Source organism: Trichechus manatus, unplaced genomic scaffold, assembly GCF_000243295.1.
Source record: "Trichechus manatus latirostris isolate Lorelei unplaced genomic scaffold, TriManLat1.0 scaffold00046, whole genome shotgun sequence".
NCBI lineage: Eukaryota > Metazoa > Chordata > Mammalia > Sirenia > Trichechidae > Trichechus > Trichechus manatus.
Window position 1 is genome coordinate 5941106 of NW_004443982.1, and position 18280 is coordinate 5959385.

An 18280-nucleotide genomic window follows, 5' to 3' on the forward strand; every position below is an offset into this window, starting at 1 on the left:
TGGTAAGACCAGCAGAAAAGAATCATGATGTTCCTGTCCATGGCCTGCTATGGGCTTGGCCTGGGGAGTATTGGCAAGAAGTTACCTGGGTATGTCACTGTACAATCATAGTTATAAAGGTCTTCCTCTATTATTCTGAGTGCTCTGAAATTCAAAAACCACTACCAAACAACTCCTCCTTGCAGACAGACTTGACCTTTGCCATTACCATCTTACAGTAATCCCACAAAAATGGTATATATAGAGGACAGCTTTTAAGTGTCCCAATGGCCAGAATTTATTCCCTAAGGGTTCATGTTGAATGCCCACAGCCACCATGTCTGCCAGGGGCTGCCACCTGCTAATGACACAAGCCATACTGAGGCTGGCTCCTACCAATCAGAAGCCACCTGGGCTAGAGACCAATTTCCTTGACATGCCAAGTACTCTTCCTTGCTGTCCTTTGGTTCCCCTTGCTGTGCCTGTCACACTGCCCTTGTGGCTGAGCAGCCCTGCTGCCCTCCTGCTACACCACTCTGCTGTGACCAGTGACACACATCAGCAGGTGGCAGCCTCTTATGCCTACCTGATACCTCATTTCTGGATGTCTCCCTTGCCCTATGGCTGACCCTTGGCATGAGCTAGATTCTACCTACCCAGAGACCCCCAGTTGCACAGGCTCTGTCACCAACCTCTGTGTTAAATGAAGTATAGGGAGGTTACAAGTGTCACTGAGTATGACTGTCATCATTCCAGCCAAACTCATGCTTTAAAAAAAAAAACGCCATTGCCATCAAGTCGATTCGGACTCATAGTGACCCTATAGGACAGAGTAGAACCACCCCACAGGGTTTCCAAGGAGCACCTGGTAGATTTGAATTGCCAACCTTTTGGTTAGCAGCCAAACGCTTAACCACTGTGCCACCAGGGCTCCTCATCATGTTTAGGACACTGTAGTTCTGCTCACCTGTCTCTCTCACCAAGTGGGCAGTGCACCCTGCAGGTAGGGACTCTGTCTTATTGACTGTTCTATCTTCTAGCTCAATTCTTAGTCCACAGCAGGTGCTCAACAATTATTAGTGAACGAATAAATGAAAAGACAAGAATCCAGATCGCCTAATTTCTGGCTAAGGATTTGTTTGAACAGATTATTAAAATGAGTAACCCTGGAAGGAAATGTTTTCCAGAAACTAGGATTAGGTTCTATCCTATTGATTTATAAATGAATTCAATGATTATGCTGCAAAGGAAGAACAATTTCATGGTTCCAACTAATGGCCCCTAATATCTATCTGGGACCTATATTATCTGCCCTAGATCCAAAGCCCTGCCACACTCACCCTGGAATTTCTTGCCTCATGAATCAACAGTGAAATGGGTCATGTTATATCAGGGTTGAAATAGAGTAAATCAGATATTTGACAAGAACTTTTTAAGATCTTTAAGTGAAACAACTGACATAAAGCTTAAATTGTTAAAATAGGATGTAAACAGTCTATGTATTTGTTAGAACATCTTTAATATATATGCAGGTTACCTGCAGCAATTTCCTGGTTAACAAGCTGGACTTGCAAACCGAAGATCTGTTCTTGTATTTTGCTGTGTGCCAGTTTTAGCTTCTCTCGCCTGCTTATCATGTAGCACAGATTTCGGACCTGAAAGCCCAATCACCAGCAAATAAAGATTTTTGTCATGTTAAGCAAACCTGACAATTGAAACTGTATAGCTAAAATTAAGACAACTAACTCTAGTGGGATTTGGGGATGAGGAGAGAAGAGAGAACCCAAGAGCTGCATAATGAGACCCGCTCCACAGGAATTCATGCAGCATGGTTGGTTGTGGGATCGTGGTTTCCATATAAACCAGCAGCACAAGCAAAATGCTCCAAAGTCACCTCCTGAAACCTATTCTCCCTGCAGAGTTATGGGCTCAATATTTATTTGCACAGCCAGGCTGGAAAGATCGAACGATGGTTTAACATTTCTGCCTTTCTTTCAGATCCCTGAGTACAAACAATGGCAATGCTGGATCCAGTACAATTTTCTAATGAGCGCTGGACCAGCAGGATATAGGTCTGTTGGAAAGACTGGAAGTAACTTTTTTGCTCATACTTTCAGCTCAACCAGGTTTCCACAGCCACAAGGGTGAAATTCTCATCTGGACAAATTACTCGACCTTTCTGTGCCCCAGTTTATTCATCTGTAAAGAGGATAATAATAGGACTTTCTTCACGGTCATGCTAGGATTAAATGAGTTAATAATATTCATAAAATGCTCAGAATAGTGTTGGTACGTAATAAGTGATACATATATATATTTAGCATGTGTGTTAATTTTTTTTTTAGGGTTTATAAACGTAAATGCTTACAACTGCCATGTGTGTTAGATAAATGAGCGATGTCTCTCAGGTGCATGTCCCACCTAAAAAACTCTGATGCTGCTCTGCACCAGCCAATTTTTGCCCTGTGGAAATGGAAGCTCAGGAGTGCCAGATCAGATGTCTCAAGAGAGGTTACAAATCCAGTCTTTTATACAAAAACTTCTGATTTTTAAACGATGGATCATGCTTTTGGGTTTATATTTTCTGAAAACACTGTACTGACCAAACAATACATCTGAAACCTAAGTTAGCACAGAAACTGCCAGTTTGGAACTTCTGAATAAAAAATTTAGAATGATCTTTATGATGTGTGTTAAATTTTAAAGAATAAGTCAAATCTATTAGTTCTCATTCAAATCATAGCAGAAGAAAGAAAACAAGCCATTTCTATAATTATACTTGATTATGAAATTTTCTAGCGTAAACCCAGTACCTGGCTTATTTTTTTTTAATTTTACAAATAATTTTTAATGATAAATACACCTATAACGCCATCCTTGTCACACAGGGATATTTATTTATTCAGATGACCTCATTTCTACAAACATATTTTTACACTATTGCAATGAGAGACCTGGCTTATTTTTGAACTCCTGTAGCTCCTAATTTGGTAGATACCTGATAAACATATCATGAGTTAAAATGAATTACCTAGTGCAATGGCTCTCAGCCAGGGATGATTTTGACCTCAGGGGACATTTGTTAATGTCTGGAGATTTTTGGTTGTCACAACTGGAGGGGGGTTGTTAATGGCATCTAGTGGATAGTCCAGGGATCCTGCTAAATATTGTATATACAGGACAACTCCCCCACTACAAAGAACTATCCAGTCCAAAATGTCAGTAGTGCTTTCCTGAACAAAATGCATCCTTTCTTCAGTCTGTACTCTCATAAGTATGTCAGTAAAATATAGCTGAGCCAATTTAGGCTCAATATTGAATAAAAAGAAAATCAAATGAGAATTTATTTTAAATTTAAAGTTCATAGAGCATCCGAGGCCAACTCTTCAGACAGGGATTGGACTGGACTGTGGGACATAAAGCGATACTCGTGAGGAGTGTGTCTCTTAGCTCAAGTAGATACAAGAGACTAAATGGGCAGCTTCTGTCCGGAGGTGAGATGGGAAGGCAGAGAGGGTTAGGAGCCGGTTGAATGGACATGGGGAATCAGGAGTGGAAAGGAGGAGTGTGCTGTCACAGTATGGGGAGAGCAATTAGAGTCACATAACAATGTATGTATAAATTTTTGTATGGGGAAAAAATAAAAAAAAATAAAGTTCATAGAGCATATAAGTGAGGCCTCTCCAATCCCTTGAATGTGTTTGTCAAAATCTAAACAGAGCTCAATGTCTGGCGCCACAATGAAATCAGAAGATTAACAAAGACACAGAAGCCCCCTATATAATCAGCTGACCTAAGTGGATGTGGGACCTCCATTTCTACGCAGGCCTAGATCTACACTCTAGTCATTGCTGGTTACCTTACCCTTTCCAGATCCTGTCGTAGGTGCATAAACATTCTCATGCGGGTGTGAATGCTGTCCTCTTTTGGCTGCACCAGGCCATTTTCTTCATCTTCCTTTGGAGGAAATAATGGCTTATTGAAGTTACTTTTCCGCTTCAGTTTCCAGTAGTTGTAGATAAAGTCCACAGCCAGTGTGGGCAGCCCCAGCTCTGTGGCCACATCTTCCACACGGACCAGGGAATAGAACTCCTCCTCCAGCTCCCGAAGCTTCTGTGCCCGCAGGCTGGTCTTCTCACTTTTGGCCTGGCTCTGCTCTGCACCCCTGTGTGTGGGGTGCTCGGCCTCCACCAGGGGGTTCTGCTTGTTTTGGCTGTGCTTGAGGCAGTACGACTTGAACTTCACTTCATCTCCCTCATCTAGAATGGTCTTCATCTCTAGGCTGTGCTCAAAGGCACAGGTGACATGGAAAGCAGTGATGCAGCTTTTCACTGAGCACTGCGGGAAGAAAAGATGTGTCAAGGCAGTAGTGCCGGAGGGTGGGGAGGCCTATGTTCCAGGGGGTTAAATTGAAAGCTCATAGGAAGCAAAGGAAAAATGGGAAAAGTTGGTCTTAAATTGACCATGACAGCTGCTTTACAAGTAACCCAGGAAATCTGCTCTCACAGAAAACAGCAAAAACAGAGGTTAAAAAACAAAACAAATTCTCTTTTAAGGTTTTGGCTCAGTCATTAAGTTTTTCCAAAAAGCCTTCCTTGACCCTCATTAAACAGTCCTGTTGTCCCTTTTCTGTGTCCCCACATCAACTTACACATGCTTCTACAATGGTCCCGTCACACTGTATCTATAATAATTGTCAAATCCCTGGTCATAGTTCTTAAAAAGACAGAAGCTATGTCATTCACCTTTGCATCACCATCACCTATTGAACAAGTAGGTGCTAAAAAATGATTCTGAACAAATGAAAGGAAAAGCAAAGTGATTCTTATTGCTAGAGAATCCACTAGTTCTAAAAAGGTCACAGTAACTCCAATATACTTCAAGAAATAACCTAATTTCTTGCAAACGTTCTTAAAACAGAGTTGCGCTGTACAACCTGGTAGCCACTAACCACAAGTAGCTATTTAAATTTATTAAAATACATAAAATAAAAAATTCAGTTCCTCAGTCACAGTAGCCACATTTCAACTACATTGAACAGCATAGATGTAAACACTTCTATTATTGTAGCAAGTTCTCTTGGACAGTATGGTTACAGACAATTTGAAATTAAGTTTATAGTATTCTGCCATTCATTCACAGATTTAACACATTTATTAAGCATCACTATGTGCCATGCCCTGAAGATTCATAGGGAGGCAGAGCAGGAAGAATCTGGCTCATGACTGCTATACTCCTGTGCTTCACTGTTTGCCTTAAGTGCCATTTGTTATGGTTAAAATGCTACTGCTTTCCTTCTAAAGATAAATGGATGTATTGATATGTTTATGCAGAGGAAGGGAGGGGGAAGCAAGAGAGGATTTCTGAGGAAACTGGGAATTCTCATGGTTAAAGCCAAGTCTCAACTGCTTTGGAAACCTGCAACAGAGGGCAGATTGCTCAATTACTTATGTGTTGGGTTTTTAATAACTAAACATAGAGAATGACCTTGGATACCAATAAAGACTAAAAGAAGAGAATACAGACAGGTTTCCTTATTACAGACTGAGAAATTCGACACCTAAGAGAATGCTGGCAGCCACCAAAACTTTAAATGGGACAGATTCCATTTAAACTATTTCACAGGATCCAGAATTCCAGGGATGGAAGATACTTCTAAGATTCTCTAAGATCACCTAATCCAGCCTCACATAGTTTACTGATTTATTTGTTTTTAAAATTGTGGTAAAATATATACCACAAAAAATTTTCCCATTTTGACCACTCTTAAGTATGCAATTTAGTGACATTAAGTATGCAACCATCACCACTATTTCCAAAAGTTTTTCATCACCCCAAACAGAAACCCAGTACTCCTTAAGCAATAATTCCCCAACACCAAAAACCCAAACCTGTTGCCATCGAGTCAATTCCGACTCATAGCAACCCTACAGGACAGAGTAGAACTGCCCCACAGGGTGTCCAAGGAGCAGCTGGTGGATTGGAACTGCTGACCTTTTGGTTAGCAGCTGTAGCTCTTAACTACTGTGCCACCAGGGCTCTACCCTCTTCCCCAGTGCCCTGGTAAGCACTGATAAACTTTTGTCTGTATACATTTGCTATTCCAGATATTTCATATAAGTAGGATCACACAGTATTTATTCTTCTATTCTGACTCCTTTCACTCAGCATGTTTTCAAGGTTCACTCATGTCATAGCATGCATCAGAACTTCATTTCTCTTTATGGCTGAATAATATTCCATTGTATGCATGTACCACATTTTGTTTATCCATTCATCTGCTGATGAATATTTTTAAAAAACTGTAGTGAAAATATACATACCAAAACTAGGTTGTTTTTACCTTTTGGCTATTGTAAGTTATGCTGCAATGAACACTGGCATGCAAGTACATGTTTGATTGACTCCCTGCTTTCAAGTCTCTTGGATATATACCTAGAAGTAGAATTGCTGGGTCACATGGTAATTCTATGTTTAACTTTTGAGGAACTGCCAAACTGTTTTCCATAGCAGCTGCACCATTTTACATTCCCACCAGCAATGCACGAGGGTTCCAATTTCTCCACATCCTCGCCAACACTTGCTATTTCCTGTTTTTTCTGGTAACAGCCTTCCTAGTAGGAGTCTCAAATTTATTATTGCTTAAACTTCCTCTAGAGTACCTGCTTCTCCACCTCCACACCCCCACCATGCACATTCCCACCTTCCAATTAAGTGGTAATCTAACCACTTCCTGAATTCTCCTCCTGACAAGGAGCTCACAATCTCTCAAGACAGCCCACTTCAGCTTTGGTCAGCTCCGCTGGAGACGTTTCTTGCATTGCACTGAAATCGTTAATCTTAACTTCCATGTATTTAAATCGTGAAAATCAGGATGAAGAAAAGACCAAAATGTACTTTTATCTAGGTACCTTCTGTTATCTACTTGACTACGAAACTAGCCAACCATTTAAAAAACATGCAGCAAAAAGCATTCTTCAGCAAAAGACTAAAGGTGTTGGACACAGCACTCTTTTGCTATCTACTAAAAGGAGCCCTGGTGGTGCAGTGCTTAAGTGTTCAGCTGCTAATCAAAAAGTTGGCAGTTCGAATCAACCAGCCACTCCTTGGAAACCCTATTGGGCAGTGAGTCGGGATCGACTCAAGGGCAATGGGTGTTTTTTGTTTGTTTGTTTGTTTATTTAACCAATAAAAACATGAGAAGAGAAAGCAGGATTATTTTTTATTCAAGGGGATGAACAGGTGACATAAAACTACTATTAATGGGAAGCTAAAAAGAGCTTATTATCTCCCAGGTCAAACTTACAGAATGTAGAGACATAAATATAAATTACTCAAAATAAAACACAATACATAAACAAGAATTGAGTACTTAGATGAAAAATGAAATGTCTCTTAGCAAACTCTGCCATGAAACCCATCTAGTTTCAAAAAAGGTCAATTCTGTGATATTTATAGCTGGAAGTCTATATATTTTGGTGGTAGGTAAAAGGGAAATGAACCAAATTTTGGTGCCAATCAAATACTTATTTACTTAAAAAAAAAGTCTAGCATTCTATTAAACAAAGTACCTTTGCATACATCTCCTTTATCTCCCCACTGTAATCACTTAAGGTGTTAGAAAGGTGTTATTATGCCTATTTTTTAAACAGCTTTACTGAGATATAATTTACACACCATAAAATTTATCAGTTTTAAGCATACATTTCAATGGTTTTTAGCATATTTACAGAGTTGTGCAACCATTACCACTATCTAATTCATTACCCCAAAAAGAAATCTTGTGCCCATCTGTAGTCATTCTCCATTCCCAACACCAGCTCCAAGTAACCACTAATCTACTTAGTCTCTATAGATTTGCATCTTCTGGACATTTCATATAAATTTGTGTCTGGCTTCTTTCACTTAGCATAATGCTTTCAAGGTTCATGTTGTAATACGTATCAGTAGTTCATTACTTTTTATGGCTAAATAATATTCTATTGTATGGATATACCACATTTTGTTTAACCATTCATCTGTTGAACATTTGGGTTGTTTCCACCTTTTGGCTATTGCAAATTGTGCTGCTATGAAAATTTGTGTATAAGCTTTTTTGTGGACATACATTTTCATTTCTCTTGCATATTATGCAGTAAAGGATGAACCTTGCCCAAAGAAAGGTGTGGTCCTTTGCCCCTGGCTCCTGGGAGGTAACCTCTAGGGCCTTGAAATGTCCTGCCTAATAAGAGTGTCTTTGTTTACCTGGGGGCCTTGGGCTACACCAGCTAGTCTATGCCAACAATGTGATTTATGGTGGGGGCCTGGGTCACCGATATTAGCTCAGTCTCTGGAGGGGCTAGAGATTAAGGTCAGCCGTAACACAGGTGGTCAGCTGTGTCTATGTGGCCAGTAAGCTATGTCTATATGGCTGGTCAGCTACATCTATGTGGTCGACCCCTAATGAAAACTCTGGACACCAAGGCTCAGGTCAGCTTTCCTGGTTGGCAGTACTCCATGTGTACTGTCATACACTACTGCTAGGAGAAATAAACATTGTCTGCACAGCACCATTATGAGAGGACAACCAAAAGCTTTGCACCTGGTTCTTTCCTGAACCCTTAGGTAAGGGGAGTTTCCATGGGATGGAAATTGGATCAGATAGGGTGGCTAGAACAAAAATCTTGAAACAGAACATTGTAGGCTGACTTAGGAATTAAGGCACTTGTTTCCTCTTTAGAGAAATATTTTGCTACCCCAAAACAGAAAACAGCGTGTCCTCTTCAAAAGCAAACACCTGCCTGGAACACCAGGGGCTTGGTGCATATGCTCTCAGTAGTTCATGTCCTACTGCAGGACAGTGTTCATTTGGCTGCCCTCAATCCCCAAAAATCTGTGAACAGACGAATGAGTGGTAAAAGGGTAATTTGCTTAAAACTTGGTCACTGAAACAAAGTCATAAACGGTTCAAGACAGCCCACCAAACCTACTTCAACTACTGTGTACTTGAACTCTAGCACCAACAGTGGCTGCTACCCCTTCTTATCTCTCATCCCTAAGGTTTTGCAAGGTCTAAAGAATATGCAGGGCAGATGTCACTGCAGTATTATTTAACTTTTGCTATATTTAAATCTGGCCTCTCTTAATAAAGTATAAACTCCTGAAGGCAGGGACCAGAACTGTCTTAGAAAAATTTGTACTGACATGTTACCACCCCAGCCTAGTCTTCTAATAGACTAGATTTTAATTGACATATTTTAATCATAAAATTTGATATGTGTCCATTTCCCACTTTTGCTTCTTCGAACATATGCCGAATAAAACCCTTCTTTTTGCTTTACTAAAAAAAAAAAATTTGGTGTGTGCTCATTAAATAAAAACTGAAAAACATGAGAAAAATATTAAGGCACTTTCTCTTTTGTTTCTTTTTTTGGTGCCCTCATCTCAACATTTCATTTCCTTCTCTACTACTACCACTTTTTATAGTCACTGAGTGGATGTGCTTGCTTACCATTTCCCTATGTGAGGAAGATTTGCATTTGTTTTTAAAAAGAAGTTCATGTCCCTCATAGCCAAATCCATATTAGCCTCACAGCAAACCCACGATAGCCCACCAATTTATTCTGACTTCAATATACCTTGTATGTGAACTCAGACAAGCCCATACCCCTCTACAGTCAAAAGGGGCACCCACCCTAGTCCAAAATGTTTGATGATTCATTTCCTTTGGCTGGATGGGTGCTAGGGCTTTCCATCAGCAAAGTCAGAGTGACTCTAGGAAATTATAATAACAGAAACAATAAAAACAAGGACTATTACTAGTATAACTGACATTTACTGAGTATTTATTATCTGTTAGGCACTGTGCTAACCTCTTCACCAACTTATTAAGTAGGTACTATTATCATCTCTGGAGCCCTGGTGGTGTAACGGTTAAGAGCTATGGCTGCTAACCAAAAGGTTTGTAGTTCAAATCCACCAGCTGCTCCTGAAAACCCTATGGGGTAGTTCTATTGTCCTAAAGGATCACTATGAGTTGGAATCGACTCGACGGCAACTGGTTTGGTTTTTTTTATCATCATCTACAAGGAGCCCTGTTGGCGCAGTGGTTAAAGTGCTCAGCTGCTAACTGAAAGGTCAGTGGTTCAAACCCACCAGCTGCTCCATGGGAGAAAGATGTGGCAGTCTGCTTCCATAAAAATTTACAGACCTGGAAACCCTATGGGGCAGTTCTATCTGTCCTACAGGGTCACTATGAGTCAGAATCGACTCAATGGCCATGGGCTTAGTTTTTTTTTTTTTTTGGTATTATCATCTCCAGTTATAGATGTGGAAACTGAGGCACAGAGATGTTAGGTAACCTCCCTAAGACTGCATAACTAGCAAGTGGTGGAACTAGGATTTGAATCCAGGGAGTCTGGCTGGCTCCAAAGGCCATATTCTTAACCACTTTTCTTTCTTTCCTCTCAAGGAAAGTTTAAAGTATCTGGATCTAGGTTGAATAGGGGCTTGAACATAAGATATAGAAGGGGCCTACAGGAATTCTAGAAAGCTGGCAAGTTTGGGGGACTATGCTCCAGAGCCTAAGCAAAATCCAAAGCTGCTTGGGGCACCTGATTTGAACCAAGTCTTTAGGGTCTGCTCCAGGATTATCAGAAGCCTTTGTGCTCATGAGAAAGGTTCTAGTTTCCCGATAGGGAGGCTATATATACTGGCTAGTCTAGAACGCAAACCCACTGATGCTAGATTCTATTCTTTCCTAGTGGATGTTCCTAAATTAAACAGAAGAGGAGAGATGGGGGCATTCTCAATGCCTGGAGTCAGAAAGCCAGAGCTGACACAACCGACACAGTTAAAAAATTTCCAGAAATGATTTATAAAGCAAAAGACCAAAGATATGTTACTAATCACAAAGACTCTTAAATGAACCTCCGAAGAACAATGATTAGCTAAAATTTGACACCTACTCAATTACTAAATTTTACTATGTTTCTGATTTTGGTACAGGAAGCAATATGCCAAATTACTAACAAGGTTGGAATTAACTTTACTTCGTGATGATTTAAAAGGAAAAAAAAATTCAGGGATCTTGTTTTCCCACAGGAAAACCAGATATTAACTGTGGAAAACAAAGACCACTCTATCATTATAAGCAAAACAGGCGGGGAAAAACACAACCACACTTATGAAGGTCACCTGAAGTTCATTCCCTCACATTTGGGGCAGGTTGTGGGGGGGGGGTGTCTTTAATGCAGCTTGGTATTTACACTGCACTTCCCCAAACCATAAAACTATCTCACATCTCCTTTCTCCTCAAACCTCTGGACCTCATTCTCAGCTGATGATCCTGCTTCCTATTTCACTGAGGAAATTAAAGCAATCAAAAGAGAACTTCTGCAGATTCCCACCAACACACCTACCCCAAACTGCACCCACATACTCTGCCTTCAAGCCTGTTACCAGGGAGGAACTGTACGTGCTCTCGTCTAACGTCCTTCCACTCGCAGACTTCACCCTATCCTCTGATCCAGCAGTGTTCCCTCCTCACTGGATTGCCCCCTTCATATATCTTTTGCTGTTATTTCTTCCATCTTTTCCTGACTACTACTACCCCATTTCTTTGCCTGGACCCATGGCAATGTCGCTTTTGCCATTACCACTCTACCTAAACTGCTTATCCAGACTACCAATAGGCACATTGCTAAATTCAGTGGTCAATTTTCAGGCCTCATCTTACTTCAGCAGCATTTTACACTACTCCTTGAAACACTCTCTTCCCTTGGTTTCTAGGCTACCACACTCTTGTTTTTTTCCCGTCTTCCTGACAGCTTCTTTTCAGTCTCCTCTACTTTTTCTTCCAATTCTCTTTGACCTCTTAATTTTGGAATGTCTCAAGGCATTGGTACTCTTCTCTATCTACACTCACTGACTCGGTGATCTTACCCAGTCCAGGCTTTAAAGGACAATGACTTCCAAATCTATGTCTTCAGTCCAAAACTTGCTCTCAAACTCCAGACTCACGTAGCCAACTGCCAGTTGGACATTTTCAGTGGATATGTGATAGATATCTCAAACTTAAATGTCCGAAACTGAACTCCTGGTCTTTCCCCCCAAATTAGTTCTACCTGCAGATCTCTCCATCCAGTTTATGGCAACTTAACCTGTCTCACCGTTCAGACCAAAAAACCTGGAGTCATCCTTAGCTTATCTTTCTCTTATACCTCATATCTGATCCATAGAAAATCCTGTTGGCTCCACCTTCAAAATTCATCCAGAATCCAACCACTTGTCACTTCTCACCACCGCCACAGCTACCATCATCTCTCTCATGGATTACTGTAATAGCTTCCTAAGTGCTTTTCCCGTTTCTACCCTTTCCGTGTCTATTCCCTCTATTCTGAATACAGCAGCCAGAGTGTCTTATTTTTGAACCTTTTACTGTGGAAATTTGAAACATATACAAGATTAGAGAGACTACTATAATGAACCCCCCATATACCCATTATCCAGCTTCAACAATCAATATATAGCCAATCTTGTTTTATCTTTACTCCACACAGTATACTGTCCTCTAGATTATTTTGAAGCAAATCCTAGACATCATTTCACAGAGTGATCTCTTAAAAACGTTAAGTCATATCACATCACTCATTTGCTTAAAACCTGCCAATGGCTCCCCCTTAAACTCAGAGTAAAAGCAAAAGACCTTACAATTGCTCTGGAAGCCCTATACCCGGGGGCTGGCAAACTACAGGCTGCAAACCAAATGTGGTCAGTTGCCTATTTTCGTACAGGCTACAAGCTAAGAACGAAAGCTAAGAATGGTTTTTACATTTTTAAATAGTGGGGAAAAAATCAAAATAACAATAATATTTTGTGACACATGAAAAGTACAAGAAATTTAAATTTTAGAGTACATAAATAGTTTTATTAGAAAAGAGTCATACTCTTTTGTTTATATATTACCTATGGCTGTTTTTCATTACAATGGCAGAGTTGAGTAATTATGACTATATGGCTATCTTAAATATTCACTATCTGGCCCTCTATAGAAGAAGTTTGCCAACTTCTGCCCTTAGTTGATCAGGTCCCCTTGTAATCTCTGAGTTTCTTTTCCACACACTTCGTTCTAGTCTCACTGGCCTCCTTCCTTGTCGCTCAGAAGGCCACACAACCTCCTACCTCAGGGCCTTTGCACCCACTGTTCCCTCTGCTTGGAACACTTTTTTTTTCTTTTACAGAAGTTTTTTTTAAATTGTGCTTTAGGTGAAAGCTTACAGCTTAATTTCTCATGCAAAAATTTATACACATATTGTTTTGTGACATTAGATGTAATCCTCACATTGTGACAGCACAGCCCCCCACTTTCCACTCCGGGTTCCCTGTGTCCATTCAACCAGTTCCTGTCCCTTCCTGCCTTCTCATCCTGCCTCTGGACAGAAGCCTCCCATTTGGTCTCATGTATCTGGCTGAACTAAGAAGCACATTCCTCACGTGTATTATTTTTTGTTTTATAGTCCTGTCTAATCTTTGTCTGAAGAGCGGGCTTCGGGAATGGTTTCAGTTCTGGGTTAACAGAGTGTCTGGGGGCCATAGTTTTGGGGGTTCCTCCAGTCTGTCAGACTACTGAGTCTGGTCTTTTTACATGAATTTGAGTTCTGCTCCATACTTTTCTAGTGCTCCGTCTGGGACTCTCTGTTGTGTTCCCTGTAACGGCAGTCATTGGTGGTAGTCGGGCACCATCTAGTTCTGGTTTCAGGCTGGTGGAAGTCTCTGGTTTATGTGGTCCTTTAGTCTGTTGGGCTAATATTTTCCTTGTGTCTTTGGTTTTCTTCATTTTCCTTTGCTACAAGTGGGATGGGACCAACTGATGCATCTTAGATGGCCACTTGCTAGCTTTTAAGACCCCAGACAGCACTCACCAAAGTGGGATGCAGAACATTTTCTTAAAAAACTTTGTTACGCCAATTGACCTAGATGTCCCCTGAAACTACAGTCTCCAGGCCCCAGCCCCAGCTACTCTGTTCCTCAAAGTATTTGGATGTGTCCAGGAAACTTCTTAGCTTTTGCTTTGGTCCAGTTGTGCTGATTTCCCCTGTATTGTATGTTGCCTTTCCCTTCACTGAAGATGATCCTTGTCTACTATCTAGTTAGTGAATTCCCCCACTCCCCACCCTCGTAACCATCAAAGAATACTTTTTCTGTGTTTAAACCTTTTCTTGAGTTCTTATAATAGTGGGCTCATACAATATTTGTCCATTTGTGACTGACTAATTTCACTCAGCACAATGCCCTCCAGATTCATCCATGTTGTGAGATGTTTTGGGATTCATCATTGTTCTTCATCGTTGCACAGTATTCCATTTTGTGTTTATGTACCATAATTTGTTTATCCATTCATCTGTTGATAGGGATACCTAGGTTGTTTCCATCTTTTTTTGCTATTGTGAACAATGCTGCAATGAACATGGATGTGCATATGCCCATTCGTGTGACGGCTCTTATTTCTCTAGGATATATTCCTAGGATTGCTGGATCATATGGTATTTCTATTTCTAGCTTTTTAAGGAAGCACCAAATCGTTTTTGCCAGCAACACTTTCACCCCAAATATCTGCAGAATTCTCTCTCTCAACTTCAAGTCTTTGCTCAATTGTTAATTATACAATGGATCCTACCCTGACCACTCTATTTAAATTTGCAACTCATGCCCCTTGCCCTGCACTCTCTATCTTCTTCCTCTACTCCACATTTTTTCCTTTCCATAGCACCAAAGATGAAGAAATTGAAGATTTTTACCAACTTTTGCAGTCTGAAATTGATTAAACATGCAATCAAGATACACTGATAATTACTGGTGACTGGAATGCAAAAGCTGGAAACTAAGAAGGTTCAGTAGTTGGGAAATAGGGCCTTGGTGACAGAAACGACGCCAGAGATCGCATGATAGAATTTTACAAGACCAATGACTTATTTGTTGGAAATACCCTTTTCAACAATGTAAACGATGACTATACACATGGACCACACCGGATGGAATACAAAGAAATCAAATCGATGACATCTGTGGAAAGAGACGATGGAGAAGCTCCATATCATCAGTCAGAACAAGGCCAGGGGCCAACTGCGGAACAGACCACCCATTACTCATATGCAAGTTCAAGTTGAAGCTGAAGAAAATTAAAACAAGTACGTGAGAGCCAAAGTACGACCTTGAGTACTATATTTTTACGTAAATAACACAAGCCTTCTGCATTTGTTTGCCGGCCAGGCCCTCCTCCTGCAAGGCATCCTCACAAGCGCCATCATGCCAATCCTCTTCCACATGTTGCTGTAAAAAAAAAATCAGCATAGCATACTTACGAAAATACCTCGCCGGGGGAGGGCACGGCCGGCAAACAAACACAGAAGGCCCGTGTTATTTGTGTAAAAATATAGTATATCCCACCTGAATTTAGAGATCACCTAAAGAATAGATTTGATGCATTCAACACTAATGACTGAAGACCAGATGAGTAGTGGGATGACGTCAAGGGCATCATACATGAAGAAAGCAAGCGGTCATTAAAAAGAAAGAAAAGACCAAAACGGATGTCAGAAGAGACTCTGAAACTTGGTCTTGAACGTAAAGTAGCTAAAGCGAATGAAAGAAATGAAGCAAAAGAGCTGAAAAAAAGATTTCAAAGGGCTGCTCGAGAAGACAAACTAAGGTATTATAATGAAATGTGCAAAGACCTGAAGTTAGAAAACCAAAAGGGAAGAACACACTCGGCATTTATCAAGCTGAAAGAACTGAAGAAAAAATTCAAGCCTCAAATTGCAATACTGAAGGATTCTATAGGCAAAAACTTGAATGATGCAGGAAGCATCAAAAGAAGATGGAAGGAATATACAGAGTCACTGTACCAAAAAGAATTGGTCAATGTTCAACCATTTTAAGAGGTAGCATATGATCAAGAATCAATGGTACTGAAGGAAGAAGTCCAAATTGCACTGAAGGCATTGGTGACAAACAAGGCTCCAGGGATTGATGGAATACCAATTGAGATGTTTCAACAAACGGATGCAATGCTGGAAGCACTCACTAGTCAATGCCAAAAAATGTGGAAGACAGCTACCTGGCCAATCGATTGGAAGAGATCCATATACATGCCCATTCCAAAGAAAGGTGATCCAACAGAATGCAGAAATTAACGAACAATATCAATAATATCACATGTGAGGAAAATTTTGCTGAAGATAATCCAAAAACGGCTGCTGTAGTACATCAACAGGGAACTGCCAGAAATTCGAGCCGAACTCAGAGAGGATGTGGAACAAGGGATATCACTGCTGATGTCAGATGGATCTTGGCTAAAAGCAAAGAATACCAGAAAGATGTTTACCTCTTTTACTGATTACACAAAGGCATCCAACTGTGTGGATCATGACAAATTACGGATTGAACTGTGTCCCACCAAAATGTGTGTCAACTTGGCTAGTCCGTGTCTCCCAGTATTGTGTGATTGTCCACCATTTTGTCATCTGATGTGATTTTCCTATGTGTTGTAAATCCTACCTCTATGTTAATGAGGTGGGATTAGAGGCAGTTATGTTAATGAGGCAGGACTCAATCCACAAGATGAGGTTGTGTGTTAAGTCAATCTCTTTTGAGATATAAGAGAAGCGAGCAGAGAGACAGGGGGAACTCATTTATCACCTAGAAAGTAATGCCAGGAGCAGTGTGTGTCCTTTGGACCCAAGGTCCCTGCACTGAGAAGCTCCTAGACCAGGGGAAGACTGATGACAAGGACCTTCTTCCACAGCTGACAGGGAGAGAAAGCCTTCCCCTGGAGCTAGTGCCCTGAATTTGAACTTCTAGCCTCCTAGACTGTGAGAGAATAAACTTCTGTTTGTTAAAGCCATCCACTTGTGGTATTTCTGTTATAGCAGCACTAGATAACTAAGACATGGATAATACTGTGAAGAATGGGAATTCCACAAGACTACTTGTGCTCATACAGAACTTGTACACAGACCTAGAAGAGGCAGTTGTTCGAACAGAACAAGGAGATACTGCGTGGTTTAAAATCAGAAAATGTGTGCGTCAGGGTTGTATTTTTTTCACCATACTTATTCAATCTGTAAGCTGAACAAATAATCCGTGAAGCTGGACTATATGAAGAAGAACGTGGCATCAGGATTGGAGGAAGACTCATTAACAACCTGCAATATGCAGAGCACACAACCTTGCTTGCGGAAAGCAAAGAGGGCTTGAAGCACTTACTAATGAAAATAAGACTACAGCCTTCAGTATGGACTACACCTCAACATAAAGAAAACAGAAAACCTCACAACTGGACCAATAGACAACATCATGATAAACGGAGAAAATACTGAAGTCATCAAGGATTTCATGTTACTTGGACCACAATCAATGACCATGGGAGCAGCAGTCAAGAAATCAAACGACATATTGCATTGGGCAAATCTGCTGCAACGACCTCTTTAAAGTGTTGAAAAGCAAAGATGTCACTTTGAGGACTGAGGTGCACCTGACCCAAGCCATGGTATTTTCCGTTGCCTCATACGCATGCAAAAGCTGGACAATGAATAAGGAAGACCGAAGAACTGATGCCTCTGAATTACGGTGTTGGTGAAGAATAGTGAATATACCATGGACTGCCAGAAAAACAAACATATCTGTCTTGGAAGAAGTACAGTCTGAACGCTTCTTAAAAGCAAGGATGGTGAGATTTTGTCTCACTTACACTGGACATATTATTAGGAGGGATCAGTACCTGGAGAAGGACATCATATTTGGTAAAGAGGAGGGTCAGCGAAAAAGAAGGAGACTCTCAACAAGGTGTAATGACACAGTGACTTTAACAATGGGCTCAAACATAGCAACAATTGTGACGATGGTGCACGACTAGGTAGCATTTTGTTCTGTTGTACACAGGGTCGCTATGAGTCAGATCCGATTAGATGGCGCCTACCAACATAGCACTTAACATCTCCTAGCACACTGTTTAATATATATTATTATCTATCTCTCTCAACTAAAATGTAAGGTATATAGTGCAAGGTTCTTTGTTGGCTCATCCATGAATCTAAAGTGCCTAGAACAGTGCCTGACGCACAACTAGCACTCAAATATTTGTTGAATAAATGTAATTCCTTATAATAAGTTTTAAAAGTCTCCTTTTGGTAAGGCTTTTAGAAAATGCAGAATCTAAACGCTAGGTAATAAAAATAAGAACCACTGTCCTACAAACGAGAAATTTACTTCAGAACATTACATACCTCTATCTTTCCATCCATCAATCTATTATTTATTGTCT

The 18280-nt window shown here is 40.5% G+C and overlaps 1 protein-coding gene across 1 annotated transcript in view; it reads right to left on the reverse strand.

Annotated features, from left to right (window-relative positions):
* The window catches only part of JADE3 (jade family PHD finger 3), a 101701-nt gene that overhangs the window by 4068 nt on the left and 79353 nt on the right, over positions 1-18280 (reverse strand). The window contains exons 8-9 of the mRNA XM_004376905.2: positions 3844-4317; positions 1517-1634 (exon numbers count right to left, since the gene is read on the reverse strand). Of these exons, the coding sequence (XP_004376962.2) occupies positions 1517-1634; positions 3844-4317 (592 nt within the window). The remainder of the gene's footprint in view (positions 1-1516; positions 1635-3843; positions 4318-18280) is intronic.